General features: G+C 36.2%; 1 protein-coding gene across 1 annotated transcript; it reads right to left on the reverse strand.

Moving 5' to 3' along the window:
- Positions 1-13,691: 13,691 nt before the first annotated feature.
- LOC114733080 (putative disease resistance protein RGA1) lies at positions 13,692-18,903 on the reverse strand (the record flags this gene model as incomplete). The annotated part of the gene is made up of 6 exons (XM_028920487.1): positions 16,717-18,903; positions 16,429-16,602; positions 15,924-16,313; positions 14,813-15,285; positions 13,884-14,740; positions 13,692-13,741 (listed from the first exon to the last, which is right to left on the reverse strand). Coding segments are annotated over exons 1-6 (4,131 nt in total), but the record flags the coding sequence as incomplete, so codon positions are not given.
- Positions 18,904-19,502: the final 599 nt, after the last annotated feature.

Genomic DNA, 19,502 nt, shown 5'->3' on the forward strand with positions numbered 1-19,502 from the left:
TGATTAATTCGAAGGCAAATGTAATTGATGGGGTTTGTATGCGGAGAGTAATTGTACTGAATATAATTCCTGTAATAATTGGAGAAATAAGAAGAAATTACAATGCTTCATATCATTATTGAGAGGCTCAGTCACGATTGATCCTCACGGCTAAGCCGTTACAACTCAAAATTTAGCCGAAGAGCTATGCATTTCATTTTAATCTTCAACACAAATTATAATAAAATTTGACTTAAGTTAGTTATAAGTAAATATTCTTAAGCTTTTTAACAATGAAATTTGATGTTTTATTTTTTTTATATGTATAATAATGACATACCTATAAATCAAAACAAACTTACTTGAATTTGATGACAACGGGATGAAATTATAAGTGTAGAAATAAAAAACCTCTCAGCGTGCCAACTTGGAAAAAGTTTTATTGGCTAGAAACCAAATTCAAGAGATTGATCTAGCACATTACAATAATCACATATAAATTAAGTTCACAATTGAGGAATAAAATAAGGAGTAAAAAAATAAAAAAGGAAAATGCTTAACGTTAATATGTGAATCCCGTTATACTTATCCACACATAAACTGAGTTGATCAAAACGCGAACCAAACCGTCCTTAGTGAAAAAGCCGATTAATTTTTGTTTTATTTTTGGGAAAAATTTGGCTAAGTCACACAATGTGGATTTAGAGTGTATTTGGATGAAACCAAACCGTGGTTTGGAAAAGTGATTCTGGAAAATAGATTCTGTGGAGAATAGATTCTGAGAAAAAGTGATTCTGAGAAGTGAGAGTGTTTGGATAGTTATTACCAGAAGCACTTTTTATATGTGGAAATTACCAAAAAGGGTATAAGTTAATATGATAATTATATAAAGGATAGATTTTATGATATATTTTGATTTGAAGAAATAAAATTGTTAATGCAAAAATTTTTACTAACATAATTAATAATATATAAGATAATATAATTAATACATAATTAATATGTGTACATATATTTATAAAACATAATATTAAATATGTTTATAGAAAAATGATTTTTTTAATAACAGAAAAATATTAATTTTCTGTAAAGATTTTAAATGTGAAATCCCATAACATTTTTTCACATATTAATTATTGTCATAACATACTACATGTATAATAACCTCTGATGTTTACTACAATTAATTAATTAATTGTCACCACACATATATATTCATAAAATATAAGAGTGAAAATATTTTTAGAGAAGATGAATTATTTTGTTGTAAACAGAAAGTCATGTATTTTTCATGAAGATTATAAACATAAAATGGGATGATATTGTTTGATAAAATAGAATAAACACGTCTTAAAACAATTTATTAATTATTAAAGTAAGCAATAATTAGCTTGAGAATATAAGGTATAATATTAATAAAAGAAATATAAATAAAGAAGTGTCATAATCATTAAGATGATGCATCGATACAAAGCATTTGTAATAGGTTTTGTTTTTAACTACATATTACAATCTATGATAAAAGGAAATAAATAAGACATGACTACTATCCTCGTATTGAATTAACAAATTCGTCTCTTATGCTGTCACGAACCTGAGTCATGTAAGATGAAGATTGAATTGATGAATGTATACGTGAAAATCCAACCCCATCATCATCATCTCCTACATAAGTACCTTCTTCTTCCAACTGAACAAATCCAGGATCAGTAATAGATGTCGTTCTAATAAAATTATGTATAGCCATCATTGCACAAACGATTTTAACTTGTGTTTCATAATCATAGGATGGCATGCTTTGTAAGATTGCGAACTTTTTTTTCCAAACTCCGAAAGTTCTTTCAATTGTACTCCTTAAACTTGAATGGAAATAATTAAAGATCTCATTGTCATTTTCAAACCCAGATGTCCTTTGAAAATCAGGCAGATGGTAACGCTCCCGTCTGTATGGGCCGAGATATCCATTCGGTGTTGGGTATCCAGCATCCACCAAATAATATTTTCCTATATAAAAAATGAAATTATTGTAAATTATGTTTCTATTGTTAAACTAAATATAACAAAAATTTAGGAAATAAAAAAATACCTTCAGGTGGATGGGGAAAGTTCATTGAAGGAGTTGTAAGGGCATGATCAAATATCCGAGCATCATGTGCGCTACCTTCCCGTCCGGCCAAGACAAAAGTAAAACACATGTCCCAATCACAAACCGTCATGACATTTTATGACACTGTTCCTTTCCTAGAGATAAATTTAGTTTGATCTGTTGCACTGACAACGCAGGAAATATGTGTGCCATCAATTGCTCCAATAGCATGTTTAAAAAAAGGCCAATATTTACCAAACCGAATTTTTGTATGAACATGCCGGAATGTTGGATCTTTTGGTTTGATATTAGACATGGCAAGTCTACAGCATGCCATTAGGAAATTATGAAAATGTCTGCTAATTGTCTCCCCTGAATGTTGAAATCTTTCTTGTTGCATTCTACTACTAAGTGCATGGCCAACGGTATGTAAAAACATTGCAACTGATTCATGTAATCCTATATTTTTAGTTTCTTTTAGACCATGTTGTTGCAATTGTTCCACCAGACTTAAGAACACATCCCGTTCCATCCTAAACATGTTATAGCAACGACTGGGATTGCCATGTAAAACATCCCTTACCCATAAACAACCTGTATAAGCACTTGTATGCCGAGGCTCCTTACACAAGTTCAAAGTAGCGTATGCACCAACCAATGCTGCAACTTTGTTAACCCTTTTTTTCGTCCCTTAGCATGCTCTTCCACATGTTTAATTTCATCATCCATATTCGTTTTATCCTGTGCACATACACATAAAGTTTAGAATTCCTACGTAGAAATTACGAAACATTTATAAAAGTGACAGAGTTGTCTGATTCATATAACAATCCACTAGTCACATAAAACGATACACATATGAAAATGTCTAATATAATAAACAAATCATAAATCCCTAGTGTAAAACTCCAAAATAGGCAGAAGTTGTTCCTTCTGATCCTTCAGAGCTGCATACATTTCCCGTGCCTCTGGCCGTTCCATAAGGAGTTGTGTGCACCGTCTAAAGAAATCAGGATCACTGACAACTTCAAGAACTGTTTTGAGGTGAGACAGGACTCCCCTAATTGAAATCTCATAAGCACGTGCTTCTTCTGCCAACCTTCTAGCTTCTTCTTCCAACCTTCTAGCTTCTACTCGTGAAATGACCTCATTCCCACGCTCAGCCTCAAAAATATTTGTTTCAGCAATCTTACTAAGTGCATCCGCTATTTTCATAGAGGGAGATGTGCGTTTCTTCATGACTTCACTCTTCCTTCTGACCCCCAGTGAACTACTAGGTCGACTCCCACCTTTGCTCGTACCCCCACCACTGTTATCCTGCCTCAATTCAGTGTTGGCCCCACTACCTCCACTATTGTCATTGAAGTTCACTGAGTTAAATTCTCCACTTATACCAGTTGGTGCACCTAAAATTTCATCACTATCTCCGAACCCTTCTTCCAAATCTTCATTCGGTGTTCCTTCACTTGGAAGTGTCATGGAAGAAGGTGTCCATGCTTGTGGACCAGTTGCAGCCACACTCCCAAATAGTTGAGTTAATTGATCCCTAAATTGAAGTCCTCTTTCTCTGAATTTTTCGTAGTTTGGAACTTCCTGCACATTAGACACCAATAATATCATACAATATTCCAAAAACAGTAAATATATACAAAACATTAACAAGTAGAGAAAATGTAAGATCAAAAGGTTCAATAATTACCCTTATTTTTCTCTCCCACCAATCATCAGTTGCACTGACAGTATTCCTTTCAATATCCCATCCCAATCCTGTTTCACGAAGCAGCCTATCCCATGTCTGCCACTCCTTTCGTAGGGAATCATATTTATTCTTAAATTGAGCTTTTTCATACACTCTTCCAGTTTTGGCAGTAAATTTATCACCAAGAATATCCCAAGCTTTCTTTGTTAAGCTAGTACCTTTTATTTCCCCTTGTTGCACAAGTTCAATGCATAGGTCAATAAACACTTTCGTGGTTCGTAGGTCCCAGAAAGCTTTCACCGTATTCTTACCCATTATGCTATAGCACAATTACAGCTCTTCAGTCATCACAGGTTAATCAACTCAAAATCAATTGAAATAACAAGTGTCATTGTTACCCAAATCAACTATGAATACCATATTAACATTTTTCTTTCCTTCATTTTTATTTCAAACAAAGAGAAATTCATTCTATGTTTTTATAACATGTAATTAATTTTTTTAATCCAACATAAAATGAAACTATGTTCCCATTCCTTTAATGACAAGAAAAAAAATTAAATAAATTAATTTTGATTACCACAAATACAACATCCTATAATTTTGTTTAAAACAGGATTACAAAAAATAAAACATAAGGATTACAAATATATCTCTAGAAAAACTAGTCAAACTATATGAACCGAAAACTGATCCTCTGGCCCCGAAAGCAAAGACCATCCCTGAGAGTAGCACGATGTTTCGGTTTCAACAAAGGAAGCAAACCGAAATCAGATAAACCAAGCTACACAAATGAATCCATGAATGAAAATTAACCCACCACTGAAAGCAAAATGTCAGCCACAACTAGCAATGAAGAAAAATCAACACCAACCAAACACCTCAAGCCAGTACTGAAAAAAAAAATTCACTACAGTCAGGCGACAAACCGTGATGCGACAAAAATTATAAATGTTGAACATTTTTGTTATCATGATTCAAACATTTAACACAAAGATTTGCATTTGGTATATTTATGCATAAGATAAACATATCTCAGAACCAAAAAAAAAATCAGACATTATAAACCAACCGAAAATACCATATATCAGGCTCAAACCAACCGAATAATTTCTGTCCTATGCCACGCATAAACCAACCTAATATTAATAAGCAAGATTACTAAACAACATCAATATTCAAATCAGAATTTTTCTGAACGGATAATTAACGGGTCAAACTCTCATGGCAAGTTTCCAGCAAGCATCAACGACAAACGGCTATATCATTTCACGATTAAACAACATCAATATTCAAATCAGAATTTTTCCGAACAGATAATTAACGGGTCAAACTCTCATGGCAAGTTTCCAGCAAGCATCAACGACAAATGGCTATATCATTTCACGATTCCTTACCCAAAAAAAAATCCAACACATCAATTATCTGAAAATATAATAAACCATCCAACATCAATTATCTGAAAATTTAATCGGAAGGTATAAAACAATCCAATCAATCGAACCGGACGAAGCTGATCGAAAGGGACTATCGAAAGGCAGAGCTGGAGCATGAGAGAAAGAGCTAACAGAGATTGATGGAGTTTGTGGGTGAGGCGTCGAACAGGTGAGGGACAAAGGGAACTAGAAGACCCTGTTATGTTTCGGTTTCATTGAAGGCAAAAGAAGACCCAGAACTAGAACAAGGTCCAGCTCGCAACACGCCGAATATTACAGAGGAAGAAACAGAGGCTATGGAGAAGAAGAAAATGCCGGATCTGAGCCACCTTACCTGAGCGACGGATTTGAGCCAAGGAACACCGACCACAGCCAAATGTTTCACACCGAACCTAAGCGCTAGAAATAGCTGCAATCTTCTTCAACCATGGAGCTGCGATTTCTCTCACCGGCGGCGACTCGTTCTGTGAAGGAGGAGAGGAAGACCATGGACTCGACTGGTGTTCTGTGAAGGATGGTGTTGTGTGGGGTGCGGGGACCGATGGGAGAAGGCGTGAACGAGAGGAGAGGAATTATTGAACACACAGAGCAATAATTGGAGCCTTTGGTCATTTGTGGAGGGGCCCACCGTTCCTTTCAGCAAATGGATCCGAAAAGCAGATGAGATATGCTGCTGCCCAAACCATGGTTTCACCGGTTGAAACCATGGTTTTACCAAAACCTTGGTTTGTTTAATTTGCATGACCGTTTGGATGGCATTTTGGCCAAACCATGGTTTGGGCTTCCAAACCAAGGTTTGTAATGCAATCCAAACGGTCCCTTAATATAACTTTTCAGGTGGAAGAGAGATTGTCAAAACTTCAATTTAGTCTCTTTTACCCAAAATAAAATTAAATGAATACGTAAAAAAAACACTATTTAAACCTTAAAATCCAAAAAAAACATTTGATAAACATTTGAACCTGTCAAACCAGCCGCGATAGTTGTCAATCCTTACATCCTAAGTTGTCAACCACTGCTTTTTCAATTGTCAATGCAAACTTAAAAAAAAAAAAGAAGAAGGATAATTTGGTAAGTAAACAAATAAAATTTATTGCAAAAAGGTCCTTGGGGATTTCAGAATAATTTAATGATTTCAAGGGACCTTTTTGTATTTAATTCTCTTGAGTAGGACCTAATTGCAATTCTCTCCTTTTTTTCCCCATCTATTCCCCTCTACTTTCCGAATCCTGACCTGGGCATTTGGCTACCAGGAATTCAAGAAAAGTATTTTCTAAAAGTATTTTTTTATATAAATCAAGATAAACTTTTCTATATATTTACTCTGAATATTATAAAAGTACTTTTAAAATGATAGTTTTGATTCCATCCAAATACCCCCTAAATTATAAGTGAAAAAACACAAAATCGTGATATTTAAGAGGTGTTTAAATTAAAAACAAAATCATAATTTAAAAAAAATTTATAATATATGAAGTAAATATGTAGAGGAATTTGTCTTGATTTGTGAAAAAGTACTTTCTAAAAGCATTTTTGTCTGAACACCCCCCTATTACCTTCTCATTACACACTTTAAAAACTCTCTTTCATTTTCTTTTTCTCCATGCCCTCGCTTTCTGTCTAGACCTTTTCCTCCCTTTGTTTTCTTAATCTTATTCTCTCTCTAGCTTTTCGCTCCAAAACTACAGAGGAAGAGGATAATAGACAACCCCTTGGATTTATAAAAGAAAATTCTTGCCAAAGAAGATTAAAAAAAAAAAGCAGAAGACGCAATATATTTTATCATAGGCAAAAATTAGAATAATAAAAATATTACACAAAAGCTATAAACTTTTTTGAAAAATTGCACGCCAATCGATTAAGATAGTAGAAAACATTTAGTTAAAAGAAGGCCGTATAAAAAATTGTTGTTTCTTAAAGTATAGAATAATGACAATTTTTACCATTTTTTTAATAACCATGATTTGAAGGGACGAATAACAGTTGGCCATAATTTTTTATGGCGTTGGCGTTTCGTTCCTTGTGAATTTAAAGATGAACAATAGAAGACAATAAATAAGCGGGAAAAAAAAGAAAAGAAAGAAAGAGTAGAGAGAGGGCGTGGGGGAAGAGAGAGGGTTTTTAAGTTTTACAGTGTGTGATGTGAAGGTATTAAATGTCATCTGCATTTGCCTTTTTTCAGCTAAGGGTCAGATTAGGGAAGTGCAAGGAAATGGACATAAAAGAAATGGAGAGACCTAGGAATACATACAAGATTTGTCACCACAAAGAACATAATGGTAACCCTATTATTATGACTACTTCGTTTATGAATTTCACAGTAATAGAAATACATGTCTTACCAAGATAGAATTTGTAACTTGCTATCCTCTTGTCCAGCAAGCAAAAATTTACTTCTATGGAAAGGATTATTCATTCAGATCGACATGAGAATCCAACCACATTGCATTGCCAATGCCGCACTTAAAAATCAGATCTGAATTCTATCTATTTCCTTTTTGAGTACTCCAAACAGAAAATGCCAACACTATAATAACGTTCTTAATTAAAGAGAATGTTAATGGAAAGTAGCCAGTTAATTAGTTCTAAAACAAGTAATGGAAAATTATTGAGAAAGGAAAGAATGAGAGGCTCAGTGTGAAAAAGAATGGAGACAAATCACAAAAGCATGCTTATCTTATCGGAGAGGAAATGGCATTTTTTTGGCTGGAGACATAAATTCATATACTTATCTTGCTCAAAGACAACAATATGACCTCATCGTTCTGTGTCATGATATAACAATGAATATATCGCATTAGATACTTGTTTTGCCGCTAAATATCAAAATTGTATATTAGTGCTATATCAATATCAATAGCATATTCATATTCAAATTCAAATTAAATTAGAGTTAAGGTGCATCCAGCATTACAAACCATTTTTTTGGATACATCTAGCACTCCAAAATATTGAGGTGTATTCAGCATCCTGAATTATTTTTTTTAAGTATGTCCAATACTTTTAAATATTTTTTGGTGCATCCAATATCCTCATATATTTTTTTGGATGCGTTCAGCACACTAAAATATTTTTTAGTACATCCAACACAAAGAGAAAAAAAATTTCAGGGGGTTTGACGCTCTCAAAAAAATATTTCAAAGTACTGGACAAATCACAAAATATTTTAGAACACCCAAAAAAACACTTTAGAATGTTAGATGTACTTTGAATCCATTAAATTAAGGAATAATGACAAAAAAGAAGTTGGAAATTATTAAATCTGAAATCAAGTTTGATAATAACATTTTATTTAATATTAACAACATTGAATTTGCAAATAACAATAAATTTTTATTGACATTTACAAATTTTCAGCTTATTTTTTGTCATTTTTTCTTAGATTAATAGCAGTTTAATTTTTCAATATACATACATATTCTTCTCTTTCTAAAAATACTTATTTTTATGGAAAATAACACTTCTTTTATAATATCTTCATATATATTCTAAATATTTCGATCAAAAAGACTATGAATAACTTCATATTTGAAGAGAATTTCATAACTTACTGATTGCTCAAAATTAGAAAATGAAACAATTTTCTTTTTTTTTAAAATAACATAAACAATTTTCTTTTATGCGAAGTTCAAACAAATAATAGAGAACAGGAACAAATAGTAGAGAAGAGGAAGATAAGGATCCTTAATTGAATGATCCATGATGTAGCAGTGTTTTTTTCATTATTTATATTATTTAAAAATTAAAATATTTAACCTTTGTTCATTAAATTCAAAAGCAGGTGGAAATAGAGTTAACTTTATACAACTGACATTACATTCGAAGAAAAAATGTAACATTAAGGGGGAAAATTCTGCCATTGTATAAATTATTGTCTTTGTCAGATAACAAAGGCGTGAAGAAAAGATTACATATTGCTTCTGCCACTTTATTTTCAACAGGACAAATTCTTTTCTCCGTTTGAGATAAACTCTTGATGAGAAGAATTAATTTTTCTGAGAGAAAAAAATAATGGGATTCTCATGCCTACTTTAATAAATAACTTATTCTCATATATTAATAAATAGTTTCATGAAAGTAGGGGGGTGTGTGTGAGAGATTTTCCAACACCATATATGCAGAGATCTTCAAGCATCAAGCAAGGAATCTCAAAGCCATTTTTAAAGTTTGTGTGAACTATGAGAGCCAAATTATGAATTTTCTCATATTCTTTATTCTAACAAATAATAAAGGACCTCGAAGAAGTGAAGGTAACAAGATACCCATTTTTTATTCTGAAAGAACATTTAGAATGTGAACAATTTTGAAACCCCTGCATGTAGTGATACATATATTAGATTCTTTGTGGATTGTGGGCTCTTGATGTGATTCCAAAACAGAGCACTTCATGAGTTTAAGTTTCTTTAATAATGATGTGACACTGTTAATAGATTAAGGAAAAGACACCAATATAGAGCATTATTAGAAGAGTTCAATTAATCTCTATAACTATGAAGTGAGATTTGCCATTCTATTACAAATCAAAATAACTGCAACCATCAATTTGAAGCCTCCCTAATGATGTTAGATTCCTTATATATCCACTTTGAGAACCTGGAAATATGCTCCATTAACAAAAATAGTTATATCATTATTATAATTTTATGGATTCTTGTCTTTATCAAGAAATGCTCTTCTGTGTTTTGTGGAGTTTTTGATGGAGATAACTTCCGCACAAGTTAATGAAAGTGCAATAATACTCATGAGATTAAAATATATATATATGACGGGCTGAAGGTTTTTTTTTTCCCCTGTTTGAATTAAGAACAAGAGTAATTAAACAGAACAACTCAACATGCCAAGGCTTTTAGTAGAAGAGAAAACTTGGGTACAATATTTACAAATATCTGCTGTCAAATTCTTGTATGCCCACAGATCATTGCCGAGGCAACCTCATTAGTTTGCCATTATGGTTTTAAAATGTTGTGCTCCTCATTAGAATTTCTAACAAATTACTTGAAAACTCACTACTAAAGAGGGAATATGGTTTTGGTGCACAAGACCTCTAAAAGGAATCTCTCAAACATAATTAAGGCAAACCCATGTCCACAAGACATAAAAAGTCCACTTCACAATTTCAACGATTTAATCATTCCTTTGGAAACAAAAGGAAAAATTAAACAGAATTAATTGCGGGTAAAAGTCTTTTTAAAAGAATTCAAACCACTACTTGGAAGATCCTATGATGCATCAGAAAAATCCAATTGACTTAGATATAGTGGAAATAAAATTAGGACTTTATCAACATTAATATACAAAGAATTGGCATCCAACAAGACGTTGCAATGATGTGAGACGTTTTATTGAGTCTAGAAGTAAATCCAAAGCAGGTAGCCCATCTTTGGCTTCTAAATACCACGTTTTTCTCCTTTTTATATCCAAAATACCAGGCTGGCTTTAGGACTTGGAAACGCGCATTGTCTGCTTGGTTACATTAATTTTGCATGATCAAGATTTAATTTAAATTTATTTTATATTTTAAGTTAGTTTTTATTTTAATGGACATGTAATTTAAAATAAAGATAATTTTATAATTGTCACTTTTTAAAAAAATCATTACAATAAATGTACATGAGAATTTTTGAATTTGTATTGTACTTATAAGTAGGATCAAACTCACGACCTTTCACTTAAAGAGAATATCAATGTTATTAGGTAGGTGACAACACCTTTTTTTTTTTGTAAAACAGAAAAGCTCCTTTAATTAAATCTTAGCAAGTCGACAGCATATAAAACTAATATATTGTACTACCTCCAATACTAATTATAAAGCTCTATTTATAAATTATAAATAAGGTCTTATAATTAAGACAAGAGATAATAATTTTTTAAACCATTGGCATACACAACAGGCATAAAAGTCCGTTATTTTAGATCAGTTGTTAATGCATCTGGTCTTAAAGCTTTAGTAAGTTAACGGCATATTATAAGAACATAAGCCAAATAAGAAAACCTTAGAAACCTTAGACTAGCCGTGGATATGTGATATAATGTGTGTGTGTGTGTTTTTTTTAATTATAAGAAAATTTTATTTTAACTAAACATTGGTAAGTCAACGGCGCATAAAATAGAAAAAATGACCAAAACAACCTCGAAAATAGAAAATTCTAAGAAACGCAGCTAAAATGACAGAACATGAGGGAAAACTGGAATTGGAATTATAAAAATATGAGAAACGACCAATTTATCATTGTGTCAGTTTGAAAAAATAACTATATTGGATCTGAAAATAACATAAATTAATAAGTTTGGAATACAGAATAACTTCATTTTTTGAGTATTGCACAAAGGCAAATTAGTTATTTTCCCAATCATAATTTCAGTTGAAGTTTTCCTCTTTTCCTGCTATTTGGAAGTGATAACCTTTTTTTTTTTTTGGGAATTTCCTATTTTTATGATTCTTTTTTAGTCATTTTTCCTATAAAACATGCGTTAAAACAAAAATAAAGAAGTGTTCCTATCCGTGATTGTAGACCATTGAGCTCGCGTCGTAGCAATAAATAAATAAGGAAGAAATCATCAAGTCCCTCTCATAAGGGTTTAAAAAAATTTGGATTAGCTTTTTAAAAACAATTTTACCATGTATGAAATATGTAAAAAAAAAAATTGTCCTAATTTACATAAAAATACTCTTTTTAAGTAATTTTGGGAGTAAGCAAACAGCAACATTTCTATTTAAACAGGTCATGGAAAAGAAAGTCTAAATATTTTTAAATATTATTTAATGTTTTAAATCGTTTTGTAAAACACGTGGTCTAAAATATAAATTTTTGAGAAAATTAAGCTTTTAGTTCTTCATGTTTAAACTAAGTTTTTAGTTAAAAAAAACTTTAAACTTTCTTATAATTCAGTCCCGACTTAATTCATGAACTTTTGACTGGCCTATGACTTCCTCATCTTTTAATTTTTTTTATATTACTATCTTTATTGTTTATAACTCATCTTATCTCCCATGCTTGTCGGCAAAATCCTCATTAGCATCTTTTTCTTGAGCTCATATTGACACCAAGCATTTTAGTCAGAGCAGTCAGTAAAATTTTGCTCTTTTGGTGAAGGAAAAAATAAATAAAAAAATTGATATTCAACATCGTCCACGAAATTCCTCATCTATTAAGAAAAAAATTGACGGACACAAAAAATATTTAAGAAAGCCATTTTATTATTTACTCTGAAACCATTTCTTTTTGTTTTTAAATAAAAAATATTTTGGCCCAAGTGGCTCTTAATTCGAAATATTGTCTTGAATGTGACATTCCATAAGAAGCTTTTAACTCAAAACTGTGCGAAGAGTATATAACATAAGCATTTAAGTGGAATAATACTAACCCATAACATGTGATATCATTTAAGCAATTACATTTACACAACATCAAATCCGGGAAATATAAAAATTCTGCTTCAGCACAATTTCCACAATTTGTTCATTGATCAACAGAGTCAATAGTAATTAAAAGTCCTTTTAAAAGAGTTCAGACCACAACTTCGAAGATTCCGTAAGTGCGCAAGAAATAGAATTTGGACTTGACCAGCAGCAGCAGCAACATCTTTTCCTGAACAAGTAACATAGCAGCGGCACGCACAAACACATGATGAGGACTGCAAGAGAGAGTTTAAAAAAGAATAGTGGGGAATATAAGCCGCGTGAAACAATCCATCAAGAGAAGAATGGAGTTAAAGGTCATAACCTGATTTTGTTGAAACGGATGATCAGAAAGCCAATTGTTTATTCACCGGGCCAACAAACATTTCGTATGTGAGCAAGTCCTGGCAAATCCACACCCTTTAATTTCGATCCGTATCTTTGCTTTAAAGCAAAGCAACCACAGACATGAAAATGTTGCAACGACGTGAAACTCTTTATTGAGTATGGAAGTGATGCCAAAGAAGTGCAGCCAGAGAGGTAAAGAGACTGCAATGATGTGAGATTTCCGATGGACTCCGGAAGTGATGCCAAGGAAGTACAGCCAGAGAGGCGAAGAGACTGCAATGATGTGAGATTTTCGATGGACTCCGGAAGTGATGCCAAAGAAGTGCAGCCAGAGAGGCGAAGGGATTGCAATGATGTGAGATTTCTGATGGACTCCGGAAGTGATGCCAAAGAGGTGCAGCGAGAGAGGCGAAGGGACTGCAATGATGTGAGATTTCCGATGGACTCTGAAAGTGATGCCAAAGAAGTGCAGTGAGAGAGGTCAAGAGACTGCCATGATGTGAGATTTCCGATGGACTCCGGAAGTGATGCTAAAGAAGTGCAGTCAGAGAGGCGAAGAGACTGCAATGATGTGAGATTTCTGATGGACTCCGGAAGTGATGCCAAAGAAGTGCAGTCAAAGAGGTTAAGAGACTGTAGTGATGTGAGATTTCTGATGGACTCCGGAAGTCATGCCAAAGAAGTGCAGTCAGAGAGGTCAAGAGACTGCAATGATGTGAGATTTCCGATGGACTCCGGAAGTGATGCCAAAGAAGTGCAGGCAGAGAGGTCAAGAGACTGCAATGATGTGAGATTTCCGATGGACTCCGGAAGTGATGCCAAAGAAGTGTAGCCAGAGAGGCGAAGACTGCAATGATGTGAGATTTCTGATAGACTCCGGAAGTGATGCCAAAGAAGTGCAGCCAGAGAGCCCAAGAGTCTGCAATGCTGTGAGACTTCCGATGGACTCCGGAAGTGATGCCAAAGAAGTGCAGCCAGAGAGGTCAAGAGACTGTAATGATGTGAGATTTCCGATGGACTCCGGAAGTGATGCCAAAGAAGTGCAGTCAGAGAGGTCAAGAGACTGCAACGATGTGAGATTTCCGATGGACTCCGGAAGTGATGCCAAAGAAGTGCAGTCAGAGACGTCAAGAGACTTAAATGATGTGAGATTTCCGATGAACTCCGGAAGTGATGCCAAAGAAGTGTAGTCAGAGAGGCGAAGAGACTGCAATGATGTGAGATTTCCGATGGACTCCGGAAGTGATGCCAAAGAAGTGCAGCCAGAGAGGCGAAGAGACTGCAATGATGTGAGATTTCCTATGGACTCCGGAAGTGATGCCAAAGAAGTGCAGCTAGAGAGGTCAAGCGACTGCAATGATGTGAGATTTCCGATGGACTCCGGAAGTGATGCCAAAGAAGTGCAGCCAGAGAGGTAAAGAGACTGCAATGATGTGAGATTTCCGATGGACTCCGGAAGTGATGCCAAAGAAGTGGAGCCAGAGAGGCGAAGAGACTGCAATGATGTGAGATTTTCGATGGACTCCGGAAGTGATGCCAAAGAAGTGCAGTCAGAGACGTCAAGAGACTTAAATGATGTGAGATTTCCGATGGACTCCGAAAGTGATGCCAAAGAAGTGCAGCCAGAGAGGTCAAGACTCTGCAATGCTGTGAGATTTCCGATGGACTCTGGAAGTGATGCCAAAGAAGTGCAGCGAGAGAGGTCAAGAGTCTGCAATGATGTGAGATTTCCGATGGACTCCGGAAGTGATGCCAAAGAGGTGCAGCTAGAGAGGTCAAGAGACTGAAATGATGTGAGATTTTCCATGGACTCTAGAAGTGATGCCAAAGAAGTGCAGTCAGAGAGATCAAGAGACTGCCATGATGTGAGATTTCCGATGGACTCCGGAAGTGATGCCAAAGAAGTACAGCCAGAGAGGCGAAGAGACTGCAATGATTTTAGATTTCCAATCGACTTCGGAAGTGATGCCAAAGAAGTGCAGCCAGAGGGGCCAAGAGTCTGTAATGCTGTGAGATTTCCGATGGACTCCGGAAGTGATGCCAAAGAAGTGCAGTCAAAGAGGTAAAGAAACTGCAATGATTTTAGATTTCCGATGGACTCCGGAAGTGATGCCAAAGTGGTGCAGCCAGAGAGGTCAAGAGACTGCAATGATGTGAGATTTCCGATGGACTCCGGAAGTGATGCGAAAGAAGTGCAGTCAGAGAGGTTAAGAGACTGCAATGATGTGAGATTTCCGATGGACTCCGGAAGTGATGCCAAAGAAGTACAGCGAGAAAGGTCAAGAGACTGCCATGATGTGAGATTTCCGATGGACTCCGGAAGTGATGCCAAGGAAGTGCAGCCAGAGAGGCGAAGAGACTGCAATGATGTGAGATTTTCGATGGACTCCGGAAGTGATGCCAAAGAAGTGCAGCTAGAGAGGCGAAGGGACTGCAATGATGTAAGATTTCTGATAGACTCCGGAAGTGATGCCAAAGAAGTGCAGCGAGAGAGGCGAAGGGACTGCAATGATGTGAGATTTCCGATGGACTCTGGAAGTGATGCCAAAGAAGTGCAGTGAGAGAGGTCAAGAGACTGCCATGATGTGAGATTTCCGATGGACTCCGGAAGTGATGCTAAAGAAGTGCAGTCAGAGAGGCGAAGAGACTGCAATGATGTGAGATTTCCGATGGACTCCGGAAGTGATGCCAAAGAAGTGCAGTCAAAGAGGTTAAGAGACTGTAGTGATGTGAGATTTCTGATGGACTCCAAAAGTGATGCCAAAGAAGTGCAGCCAGAGAGGCGAAGAGACTGCAATGATGTGAGATTTCCGATGGACTCCGGAAGTGATGCCAAGAAGTGCAGTTAGAGAGGTCAAGAGACTGCAATGATGTGAGATTTCCGATGGACTCCGGAAGTGATGCCAAAGAAGTGCAGGCAGAGAGGTCAAGAGACTGCAATGATGTGAGATTTTTGATGGACTCCGGAAGTGATGCCAAAGAAGTGTAGCCAGAGAGGTGAAGAGACTGCAATGATGTGAGATTTCTGATAGACTCCGGAAGTGATGCCAAAGAAGTGCAGCCAGAGAGGCCAAGAGTCTGCAATGCTGTGAGACTTCCGATGGACTCCGGAAGTGATGCCAAAGAAGTGCAGCCAAAGAGGTCAAGAGACTGTAAGGATGTGAGATTTCCGATGGACTCCGGAAGTGATGCCAAGGAAGTGCAGTCAGAGAGGTCAAGAGACTGCAACGATGTGAGATTTCCGATGGACTCCGGAAGTGATGCCAAAGAAGTGCAGTCAGAGACGTCAAGAGACTTAAATGATGTGAGATTTCCGATGGACTCCGGAAGTGATGCCAAAGAAATGCAGTCAGAGAGGCGAAGAGACTGCAATGATGTGAGATTTCCGATGGACTCCGGAAGTGATGCCAAAGAAGTGCAGTCAAAGAGGTTTAAGAGACTGTAGTGATGTGAGATTTCTGATGGACTCCGGAAGTGATGCCAATGATGTGCAGTTAGAGAGGTCAAGAGAGTGCAATGAAGTGAGATTTCCGATCGACTCCGGAAGTGATGCCAAAGAAGTGCAGCCAGAGAGGCCAAGAGTCTGCAATGCTGTGAGACTTTCGATGGACTCCGAAAGTGATGCTAAAGAAGTGCAGCGAAAGAGGTCAAGAGACTGCAATGATGTGAGATTTTCGATGGACTCCGGAAGTGATGCCAAAGAAGTGCAGTTAGAGAGGTCAAGAGATTGCAATGATGTGAGATTTCCGATGGACTTCGGAAGTGATGCCAAAGAAGTGCAGTCAGAGACGTCAAGAGACTTAAATGATGTGAGATTTCCGATGGACTCCGGAAGTGATGCCAAAGAAGTGCAGCGAGAGAGGTCAAGAGACTGCCATGATGTGAGATTTCCGATGGACTCCGGAAGTGATGCCAAAGAAGTGCAGCCAGAGAGGCGAAGAGACTGCAATGATGTGAGATTTCCGATGGACTCCGGAAGTGATGCCAAAGAAGTGCAGTCAGAGAGGTCAAGAGACTGTAATGATGTTAGATTTCCGATAGACTCCGGAAGTGATGCCAAAGATAAACAACTACTAAGTTTTAGGGTCAACAAGTTATACAACTTGGCGATTCCTCGTGGGAGCTTCTTGAGTTTATGATTCCCACTTAAATCAAGATATCTTAAATGCTTCAGGTCTCTGATACTCTCTAGAATTTTCAACTCTTGATTTACAAGAACCAGTACACGTAAGTGTTTTGGAAGTGATGTTGTAGGCCCACAAATTAGATTAAAAACTCTTGATGAAGGCTGACTCAAGATAAAATCCAACTGTCCTTGTAGGAACAAAATTGTTCTTATTTTTTTGGTGTTGGCATTACCAAGTGAAAACTTCCAGGCACCGTGAAAATGACTTGACACATGACGAATCCCATCACCAAATTTCTCTTCTTCTGTTTTTTCACTTGTGACAATGTAACACTCATTTTTAGCGACTGATTGTGCTAGATCATGTATGAGGTCATGCATCTTGCATGACCGTATATCACCAGAATCGTTTTCCGTCACATCTTGAAACAAGCACCTCGACAACAACTGCTTGAAATACTTATCACCAACATCTTCCAAGCGCTCCAAGCGCCTAGTTTTATCCAAAGGTTGAATGAGCCCCTCAGCTATCCATAGCTGAATTAGTGTTTCTCTCTCAATCTCGTAATCTTTTGGGAACAAAGAGCAAAATGCAAAACAATCTTTCAAATAGAAGGGAAGATGATCATAACTAAGTTTAAGGATAGAAAAAATATTACTATTCTCATAATCTATATTTGCAAGTTCACTGTCCCTAAAAGATGACCACTCACTCACTTCTTTGTTAAACAATAAGCTACCAATGGTTCTTATTGCAAGCGGAACTCCATGACATTTTCTGACGATATCCTTTCCAATCCCGACCAAGTTGTGATCAGCAGGTTCTTTCCCGTCCCGAAAAGCCACTCTACAAAATAACTCCCAAGAGTTATCTTCATCCAAATCCTTTAAGGAAAGAGGTGGATTTGTGCCCATTGTATCCGCCACTTCCGTACTCCGTGTAGTGACAATGACCATACTTCCTTTTCTTCCATCTTTGAACAAGTTTCCTAATTTAAGCCATTCCCCGCGATCCTTAATATTCCAAACATCATCTAACACGAGTAGAAATCGTTTCTCCTTAATTTTGTGTCTTAATAGTTCGAGGGCACCATCAGATGTTTCCTTCTTAATGATCTTTTGAGCTAACGTGTTATTGGAAAGTTGATGGGATTCATCAGACACACTAACCCACATCATAGTTTCAAAATGATTTTTATCAGCCACATCATTATACACTTGTTGAGCAAGTGTCGTCTTCCCCAATCCTCCGATCCCAACTATAGGAATCACTGAGACATAATTTTTAACATCAGAGCTTAAAAGGGTACTAACAAGATGCATTCTTTCCTCATCTCTCCCGACAACATCTTGTTCGCTCACATCTGGGCCGGTTCGTCTCCATTCACAAGACTCATTCGAAGTGCTCGAAGAGCTCTCATGCAATTGAAGTGGATTCTTCTCATCAAAAATTTCGTCTATTTTCTTCCTAATTGCCCTAATTTTTCGACCCATTTTATGAGCAGAAACAATTCGGTTTGATTTGGAGAAGAATATGCGTACCTCCTTCGCCATTTTATCTTTGGTCATCACTTCCCTTGCTAGCTTCTCAGCAGCGTAGGCATCCAACAAGTCTTCGGCATCAAGCAACATATCTCTCAGCTTTTGTAGCCAATCATTGATCGCTTCACTTTTCGTGGCCTTTCTCTCAGCGTCACGAAGCACGGCTTTAATTCCAGTGACTTTCCTCTTCATAGTCTCCAAATCATCTTGGAAGTTGCAAAGGAGGTCAAGCTCTTTAGCAGCTAAAGAACGCAGTAGCCCAATGACATTCTCAGCAAGGGCTTCCATTGATGATCGATGGGAAACTCAAATAGGGTGTGAATGATGAGGAGAATAATTGTAATAAACACACCTCTAACTGAATAAAATTTGTGTAATAATCAGAGAAATAACAAGAAACTACAATGCTTACATCATAATATGGAGAGTTTCAGCAACTACACCTCAAAAATTAGAATAAGAGAAGAAATTGTCTCATATAGAGGGTGAATACGGACAGTGAGGAAGAAGGCCGCGTACAGAGAGAAGCGGTTCGATAACATGTTAGATATCTTAACCAGTCGCCGGCTTTTTGCTTTTTGGCAGGAGCTTCTTGTCCCCCCCCCCCTCCTCCCAAAAAAGAAACCGAGGCTTGTTTTTGTATCTCAAAAAAAAAAAAAAAAAAGAGCTTAGATAACCTCCCCACATTTTTATAGTCCATTTCCTTCCACTTGTTTAATCCACACACTTCAGCAAATTGAAAAATTTTAATCCAAAATATAAGAGGTTGACAAGATAATTAATTATAATCGTAGATGAGTAAATAAGACGCGTAAATTTTGAAACGGAGGAAGTATGTCAGTAGTCATTAAGGTAGAAGGATCAGTAAAACAAATTCTAACAATCAC

This window comes from Neltuma alba, unplaced genomic scaffold (genome assembly GCF_004799145.2).
Source record: "Neltuma alba isolate B1F8T4 unplaced genomic scaffold, ASM479914v2 tig00012964_pilon, whole genome shotgun sequence".
Classification (NCBI taxonomy): domain Eukaryota; kingdom Viridiplantae; phylum Streptophyta; class Magnoliopsida; order Fabales; family Fabaceae; genus Neltuma; species Neltuma alba.